This window comes from Talpa occidentalis, unplaced genomic scaffold, assembly GCF_014898055.3.
Source record: "Talpa occidentalis isolate TD23 unplaced genomic scaffold, MPIMG_talOcc4v2.1, whole genome shotgun sequence".
Taxonomy (NCBI): Eukaryota; Metazoa; Chordata; class Mammalia; order Eulipotyphla; family Talpidae; genus Talpa; species Talpa occidentalis.
In genome coordinates, this window is record NW_026555331.1 from 148,117,830 (window position 1) to 148,126,842 (window position 9,013).

General features: G+C 60.1%; 1 gene segment (V, D, J or C); it reads left to right on the plus strand.

The window, feature by feature from the left end:
* LOC119247944 (T-cell receptor beta chain C region-like) overlaps positions 1-6,511 on the plus strand; it is a 78,986-nt gene extending 72,475 nt beyond the window's left edge. The window contains 5 exon segments of the C gene segment in view: positions 1,080-1,136; positions 4,976-5,359; positions 5,768-5,785; positions 5,911-6,017; positions 6,293-6,511. Of these exon segments, the coding sequence occupies positions 1,080-1,136; positions 4,976-5,359; positions 5,768-5,785; positions 5,911-6,017; positions 6,293-6,313 (587 nt within the window).
* Positions 6,512-9,013: the final 2,502 nt, after the last annotated feature.

Below are 9,013 nucleotides of genomic sequence, written 5' to 3' on the forward strand. Positions count from 1 at the left end.
CATCACTGTCTGGAAGACCTTCCCGGCCAATCCCAGAGCCTCCACCCACCCAGAGCCCAGAGTTGGAGCAGAGGGATAGAGGGCAGGGAAGTCGGGGTCTCACTTGAGGATGACAGGTGTGACCTCGAGTGACATAGCCTGGGGCGGGGCCAGTGTGAAGGGGTGCTGCTTTCTGACAGGGTGACACCGGCCCCCACAGTGACGACACAGTGCAGGGGGGTGGATAGGAGAAAACCAGCCCCCGAGGGAGACAGCCTCACACGCACACATGGCCTTGAGTGGGACAGACCTCCCAAAGAGAGGACCCCGTGGTCCCTCGCAGAGAGGGCCCCCCAGCCCTGCCACCACCTCCTACCGTGGGAGTGATGTCACCATCCCCCTAGTCTGATACCCCTGAAGGAGCAGCTGTTCCCGTGGTTTTTCCCAGACCTGAGGGGCGGGCCCATGGGAGGGGCCGTTTTTGTAGAAAGCTGTAACATTGTGGGGACAGGGGGCCACGGTGATACAACTTCACGGGGCGCCTTTACAAAAACCTTCCCACCTGCCCAGGCCACGGGCCCGCCGCCTCTCCCCAGCCACAGGCCGGAGGGTGGACTGGGCCAGGACCTCTGCTCCCTCCCAGGCCCCCAGCCAAGCCAGGCCTGGACAAGGGCAGGCCCTGAAGGCAACGGAGCTTCGAGGAGAGCACCAGCTGCCAGAGGAATGTGTGGCCTCCAGGGAGAAGGACGCAGGGGGCCCCCTTCACGTCAACCCCACCAAGCCCAAGACGAGCCCAGCAGCAGGCGTGTGGGGCGACCCCTTCTAGAAGGAAGAAGGCCCAGCTCTCCCCTCCATGGACGCAGCCACAGGTTCCGGGGTGCTGCTCTCCTCCCCAGCCCACGACATTCTGATGGACCTTCAGAAGGACTCGAGAAGGGGCATGGTGCCCTCTGGAAGGATCTGGATTTGACCCTCAAGAGACAGGAGTCGGGCTTGTCTGCACAGTATCCGTGTCGCCCAGGACGGCTTGCTTATCTGCAGGCCCCGGACACCAGCCGGGGCCCCTCTGCACACACCCCGCTCTTTTCCTCCCACCCCAGGCCACTGTGCGAACACCCAAGTCTTCTTTGGAGAAGGCACCAGGCTCACCGTCGTAGGTAATCACTCTCAGGCCTCCGGGGCGCGGAGGGGGGCAGGCGAGCAGGGTCCCTTTTGGAGAGGCTCGTTCCTGATGTGCTTCCTATGACTACACCTTCGGCTCAGGGACCAAGCTGACGGTCGTAGGTGAGGCCTGGGGTCTCCTTGGGGGTCCACATGGGAGGACTCAACCTTGGGAAACTGGGGAGGGTGGGATGGTCCAGCTCAGGTACTGGCTTTGGAAACGTCGCCTCCTTATCTGAGGAGGGTCCCTGTGAGGGCAGATCCACCCAGACCCCGGTCCTCTGAGATGTCAGCCTGGAGCTCCGCTGGGTAGGGTAGGAAGGGAACAGAGATGAGGTGACCCCCCAGGGTGGTGACCGAGAAAGAGGAGTCAAGGTAACTCTCAGGCCCTGACATTCTCTCTGCCTGGAGCTTCCAATCTTCCTTGCTCTGGATTTCATAGCTGGCAACACTGTGTGTGCTCCCCGGCTGGGGGCCTGGGCCAGCTCTGTGTTGTGGGGTGCTTGAGGTGGGGTTGGTGGCTCGGTGAGGGACCCCCCAACCTCTCCCAGATTCCCAGCTGTTCTCAGGGGACAGGGGAGATTTTGGAGTGGCGCCTGGAGGCTGTGCTTGGAGACAGCCTCCAATCTGGGGGAGGGGCGCTGGCTGGCTGCAGGCCAGTGAGTGGGTGGGGGTCTGGGAGCCCACCGGGAGAGGCCAGGATCCAGACAGAGCCTCTGACTTGGGTGCTGACACACTCCATTGTTTCTCAGGGTGGTCTGAACTCTTGTCTGGGTACAGACCGCCGGGACAGCCTCCGCCACCAGCAGCTGCCTGGTTCTCTCTCTGCTGTACCCTAAACCTCGTTCATGATGGAATCCCCTTGGTGCAGAGCCCTGAGTCCAGGGGCGGCCAGCTCAGCCAGGGTCCATCCCCCCGTGGAGGAGCCTCCAGGGCGGCCATTGAGATGGCCGGGCCTCTGGCCTCGGGGCGCTGTCCCGGAAGGCCCTTCCTGGCACAGAAAGGCGAGGGACACGGCGGGGATGGGGTCACCCACCCCTCCACTACTTGGAGCTAAAACCCGCTAAGACAGGGAAGGGAGCGCTGGCGGGTGGGCTGTGGGTAGGGGCGCGGGCTGCGGCCATTTTCTACCAGGCTTTCATGGTGTGTAACTACGATCCCCTGGTTTTCGGCACCGGCACCAAGCTCACTGTCTCGGGTAAGCGAAGGGCGCCCCGGGGACGCTGTGTTATCACCAAGACCAGTTTGGGGAGGACTCCTTGAGAGGCGTGTGGGTGAGGCGGCAGGTGCCAGAGCGGGGCTGGGGTGGAAGCTGCTTCTGGAAGGGCCGCTGGGCGCCCTGGGGTTTGCGCGCCGTTGCCACACTGTGGACCAACCAGCCGCTGCACTTTGGGGACGGGACTCGCCTCACTGTCCCAGGTAAGCGCAGGGCCCGTGGAGGGCCCGTCCCCCGGACACAGAGGCTCTCTCTCTCCTGCCAAGCCTGGCCTCGCGGGACTTCCAGGGCCCTGGCTGACCCCTGCATCCCGCATGTCTCCAGGCCACCCCATCTCCTCCCGCTTGTCTCCATGTTCATCCTGCCTCCTCAGAGGGGGCCTGGCCCCCAGCGCACCCTGTCTCTCTCCGGTGTACCCTGGCCCGCGCTGGTGATGGAACCCTTGGGTGCAGAGCCGGAGTGGGCTGGGAGAGGGAGCTGGCTCTCCCGGTGGGGGTGCACTAGGACCTCAGCCCTGGCGGGGCTCGGGGCGGTTTCGCCACAGCCCTCTGCGGCTGTGTTCCTACAATTCACCGCTCTCCTTCGGCTCGGGCACCAGGCTCACCGTGACAGGTACCGGGGCTCCTCCTGACTGTTGGGGCTGTGCTTGGCCAGTGGCCAGTTCCTGGGGGGCAGCAGGGACAAGGAGGCGGTGGGAGCCATCCTCCCTCCTGGGGTTCATCCGCCTCACCCCCTCCTGCCCCGCCTTGGTGCGCTCCTGGTCTATTCTGCTCTCCGAACTCCATCTCTCATCCCCGCCGTACAGGGCTGTGTGCTTTCAGGGTTGTTTCCCTCCCCTGTTTGGGGGAGCCGCTGTGCCTTCTCTGCTAAAATCCTTCCCCACGTCTCCCTCCAGCGTGGCTCTCAGCTCTCGCCCCCATCACCCCTTCCTCTGTCTCAACTGCCCGCAGAGATCCAGGTGTGCCTTCCTGAGGTGGTTTGAGGGCTCCAGAGTGAGGCTAGTAAGGGGGTGGTTTGAGGGGTGCTGCTGAGCCCCGAGGGCAGAGCCCTGTTACACCTCCACGGAGCTGTAGGAGGCCCCTGGGGGACACTGCTTAGGGGGGTCAGAGGAGAAAGTCTGAAGGAACCGTTACAACTGTAAACTTGAACCGCCTCAGCCACAGAGGAGGTGTACAGGAGATGAACAGTCGGAGGCTCCGTTTTCTCAAAGCCAGACCTGTGCTGGGTCAGCAGGGAAGGGCAGGGCTGGCTGAGGAGTGGGGCAAGGGGGGTGGGGTCTGGGCTGAGGACTTCCAGGGCCATGGCAGGCCCAGGTCCTGCTGACTGGGGGCTCGGTGCTGCAGAGGGAGCCCCTGTTGGGAGTGAAAAATTGGAAATTTCTAGTCCCTGGGATTCAAAATGGCTGGGTTGGGGGGGAAGGGGCTGATGCAATTTGGACTCAGGGAGAGCAATGCCTTTGTCGTGGCCGGGTCACAGCTGACCTTCACCCAAAACTGTGGCTCGATTTTTCCATCCAAAACCTTTCCTGGATTTAGACAAAGTGGAGACCTGGGCTTGCCACATCTCCACGCCAAACATTCACTCCCCTGGTTAAAACAGAAGCAAATAGATCAGGAAAATCTAGCAAAAAGCAGTAACCTTGAAAGATGGCCATGGCTCCCTCCCACCCGCATGCTCCGACACTCCCGGACACCCTCCCCTCTGCCAGGCAGGTGACAGGCTCCAGGAGCTCACATGTGAGCTCTCTGAGGAAATGGCGCTGGATTTGGGGTTTCATCACACTCACTAACCAACCTTGTGCTGCTTTTAAGAATGCAAAGCTCGGCCATCCATGAGGGCTGCAGAGCTGCAGGGAAGAGCTGGGCACGCAAGGAAGAAAGCTCGATGCACAGGCGGAGCCTTTCATGGGATTCTGGGGATGTGGCGTGATGGTACACACAGCCCAGGCTGGGCACCCCCAAAGCTGGAGGAACATCTGAGATGACCATAGCCAGGGTGCCAGGGCTGCTCCAAGGAGGTGACATGGGAGGAAGAAAGGATGTGAGCTGAGCATGGCAGGTAGAAGGAGCCGTCAGAAAAGTGCCTCTCTGTGCCTGACTGGCTGGTGCTGTGCACTTTGCCGAAACAGGAACCTCCAACCAGGAAAAATCAATCTAGGTCCCGGGATCCTGTTAGTGAGAATGTCCTGTCTCCACATCCAGGCTTGTTCAAGTCTATTGCAGTCATATCTGAGTGTGCAAGAGGAGAGAGCCCCGCACCAGGGGACTCTGGATGAGGGAGAAAAATGCTCTTTTGGTACATAGTCAAACAAGGATCTGAGAGGAGACATTTCCAAAAACACCCAGAAATGAGGACGTAACGTCACTGTGGGAAAGTGGGGGCTAGTGGGCAGCGGGCGTCCGTGGGAAGCCAAGACGGCAGCAGCCAAGTTGGAGACAACATCTAAGGAGTGAGATACTGAGTCCAAAAGGGCTCTACTACTCCGTTCTGTTGTGTCGTTATCACCTTTGCCAGCACACACACTCACACACACACACTCACTCACACACACACTCACTCACTCACACACTCACTCACACACACACAAACCCCGCCGCTCCCCTCCCCTCTTCCCTCCAGTGGACCCAAACAAGGTCAGGGCGCCCACGGTCACCGTGTTCGAGCCATCTGAGGCAGAGGTCAATCGCACCCAGAAGGCCACGCTCGTGTGCCTGGCCACTGACTTCTACCCCAACCACGTGGAGCTGATCTGGCTGGTGAACGAGAAGGAGGTCAGCAGTGGGGTCAGCACGGACCCCGAGCCCTACGAGGATCCGACTGACAACACCACCTACTACCTGAGCAGCCGGCTCAGGGTCTCTGCCAGCTTCTGGCACAACCCACGCAACCAATTCGTCTGCCAAGTCCAGTTCCATGGCTTCACGGAGGAAGACGCGAAGGGGTTAGAGAACAAAACCCGAGCCCTCACCCAGAAAGTCAGCGCCCAAGTCTGGGGCAGAGCAGGTGAGCAGGCTGCAGGGGGAGGAGCCCAGGGAGTGGACCAGAGACCTGGAGGCCCAGGTGGAGCCCACAAGGACTGGGCCCAGGGGCTTGGGGACCATGACAGGGAGCGGCCCCCTGGGGCCATGTCCTCCCAGAGCCTCCACCCCCAGAGCCTGGCAGCTGGGTCTCCCTAGACTGGCCTGCAGGCTCAGCACCTGATGGGGTGCCCCCGCACTGGCCCCAGTTCCTAAGGTCCTAATGTGAAGCCAGACGCCGGGCAGGAGGCCAGACAGGGCCGTGTGGAGGCTGCTGCACGTGGCCTGCACGTGTCCGGGCCGCTCAGCCTCTGACTTCGAGGCTCTGGGTGAGGCTCAGGCCCTTGCGCTGTGGCGTGTTCCTCCTCACCCGTGTGCCCCTTTTTTCTTTCAGACTGTGGCCTCAACTCAGGTAAGTGACCCTCCTTCTGTCCATCCCCCTGGTCTCTGGAAGCAGAGGCCTGACAACCGTGGGCCCTGGGGGTGGGGCGGGGGCACAGGTATTTGCTCGAGGTACCTACCTGCGCTCCCCCCCAGCATCCTACCGGCAGGGGCTCCTGTCTGCCACCCTCCTCTATGAGATCCTGCTGGGGAAGGCCGCCGTGTACGCCCTGCTGGTCAGCGCCCTGGTGCTGATGACCACGGTAAGGAGAGGCAGGGCAGTGACTGGAGGTGACCCTCGAAACAGGGGTTCAGCCAGGCGTTTAGAGACAAGGCAGGACCAGAGTGGGCAGCTCAGGGAGAGGGGTTCACCCACGCGCCTCAGGAGACACTCGGGCCCCAGCAGAGAAGCTGAGGCGCTGCAAGGCCCTGACGTGACCTCATGAGGAGCCCTGCTGTCCTCATCAGGGTGCTTCCTGCTGCTTCTCAATCCCACTGCTCCTGGCTCCTCGTAACTCCCAAACTTCCTCTTCTTCAGGTCAAGAGAAAGGACTCCTGAGCCGCTCAGAGCGTCCCCACTGGTACTGCTGACATGGGTGCCCTTCACCCTCCCGCCAGCGCTTTCGGAGAGCTGTTCTCCTGCCTCCCCACCCCATCGCCCGCTTCCTCTGTGCGTGCATGCCTGGACACGCATGGCCGACACTCCCACCCTGGGGACCCTAGCGTGCCTGGTCAACTGAACCAATAAAGGTCACTTGTTCTGGCTTGACTCTGCCTTGCGAGTGTCTACGTGTCGCTCCTGTTGGTCTCTGACATCCGTGTGGCTCCCTGTCCCATCAGACTAGAACAAGAACATGCTGTCCCCTCCGGAATGGGGGACACTGCCTGAGGCGGACATTGCTCCTTGCCAGGGAGGCTTAAATAAATGTGGAAGGTGGTGATAGGATGTGAAGAGGCTTCCTGCAGAACAGCCCCCCCGAGAAACGGAGGTGCTGAGCGCTGGAATTATCTGCTCTGCTTGGACAACAGCAGCGCTCTCAGCAAGAACCAACCCGTGGGTGTGTCCACCTGACCTTTGACCCTGCCCCTGATTAACAAGCTTGGTCTCATATATCTCACCCTGTCCTGTGTCTCCCCGGCACACCGCTTGTTTCCCGCCATTCACCAAATAGGTTTCCCAGCTGAGGTGAGAACGCACAGACTCGATTTTACTCTTAGTAGCAGATGAGTCTTCCTGTTGCAGTTACAAAACTGCTTATAAATTTTTCGCTAGTGAATGAAATGGGTGTGTAAATGAGACTTGATCACTCCTGGAAGGACAGAAGCCATGTTCTTTAAGATCAAGGTGCACCCTCGTGCTCTTTCTAGAACTCCTTCCAAAGCGCTTCATGGTCTCATTGTAACCACAATGATGGAGCCCAAAGTCCTTCAGACGTCACCTAAGACCCTCCTCCACCTCCTTATTCCACACTACCTGGATCCTCTCTCCCCTAACCCTCAGCTCCTTGCTCCCCCAGCCCTCTGCACCCCTCTTCCTGGAATGGCATAGCTCCCAACACCCACTCACCCTTAAAGAGTCAGCACAACTCTCTTCCCCTCTATGACGTTTCCCTTGTCCCTGACTGCCCTGGCTGCATTAAACACACCCGCTATTTTGCTCTCCTGGGACTCATGCCCACCTCCATCACACTTGATGGAGACCACCTCCGACCTGCCCAGCTCCCCATCTGACGGTCAGCACCTAGATGACAGGATGTGCTCATTACAGGTTCCCAGGACACGGCACAGCCCTTGGTTCAGTGTAGGCACAGCACACATTTTCTTTGAAGGAATGAATGAACCCAAAGTGACCCGATTCAGGGGCAGATTTGATCTCAGATCTGCCTGAAAGCACCACCTGCCCTCCTGCTTACTTGTCCGACTGCAGCACAAGAGTGAACTCAAATATGCATGTGCGCGCACACACACACACACATGCATGTCTGCGTGGGGGCATAAAGCATGTCTAGTCACCCGCTCGTTGAGCCCAGAGCCTTGCAATGCTTTGTTAACCTTCAAGAAAGTAAAGCGCTCCACGTCCCCACGCAAATGATGGCTCATGAGGGAAAGTTCACAAATAGACACAGCTGAACTATCCAGAAAGGCTGAAGTGGCGGCGTGTCTGGAGATGCAGTCAGAGGCCAGCCCTCCATCTCCGAGTGGGGTCCCCAGGAAGAAATCTGAGGAGGAGGCAACCCCTTGGCAGGAGGTGTGGTCCCAATGTCCATGTGGGCAAGAGGTCGTCATGGGGGGGCATGAACAGAAGTCTGAGCAACAGGCCCCAGTGCCTCCAGGTGCCAAGCGCAGAGACAGGCGTGACCAAGGTGAAGCGGAGAGGCCGGTCAGCGGGTGCCACCCCCAGGAAGGGCAGGCGTCCGTGGACCAGTGTGGGGTGGGCACCGGGGAGGTGTTCATGAAATGTGTGTGGATAAGAGAAGGGTAGGGAGCTTGGATTTTGTTCAGGGGGTGATGGGGAATCACAGTGGTTTGAGTTGTTTGTCCTCAACCCCTCCCCCCGCACCCCTCACAACGCCCCTCCCCGCCTTGCAAGGTGCCGTAACCTGCTGCTTCATCGCCCATGCTCCTCCCACCTGCCTCTATAAATGCCAGTGTGTGCAGGTGGGTACAGTGAGTCCTGAGGGAGCCTGATGACAGACCTCCTCAGGGAGGTGGATGTTCCAGGGCGGAGTGTCATCCACCTCCCCACCCCTGCCCCCAGCACAAGCACTGAGACCTTCCCAAGCCCCTCCCCACTTCCAGTGCAGTCTGAGTTGGCATTTCCCAGCCCCACTCAATCAGACCAACCTCTGCCACCTGTGCTTCCTGCCGCTGCCCAGTGGTTGGGGGAGGGGGCAAAAAAGGAGCAAATATTTTTGTATCGTGGTGTAACATTGTGGGGACTGGGGGGGGGCACAATGATTCAGGCAAAGGAGATGCCTTTACAAAAAGCCCTGCCTCCGAACACGGCCCCCCAGCGCTGGGAAGGCAGCTCCGACGGGGACCGCGGCTGGGGGCGGTCTCTGGAGCAGGCCCTGGCATGCGGGAGCAGGGAACTGGACCCTGCAAAGCCCCCTGCACCTCCTGGCCCTGCACCCAGCTCCCTGAAGCACCCTGGCGCTAAAGTGGGATCAGTAGCAGCACTTTTCGGAAAACCCGCCTTTGACAAAGTTCTTGCATCTGTGCTGTCCATTGCACACATGACGGTTGGGAGGTCACCTCC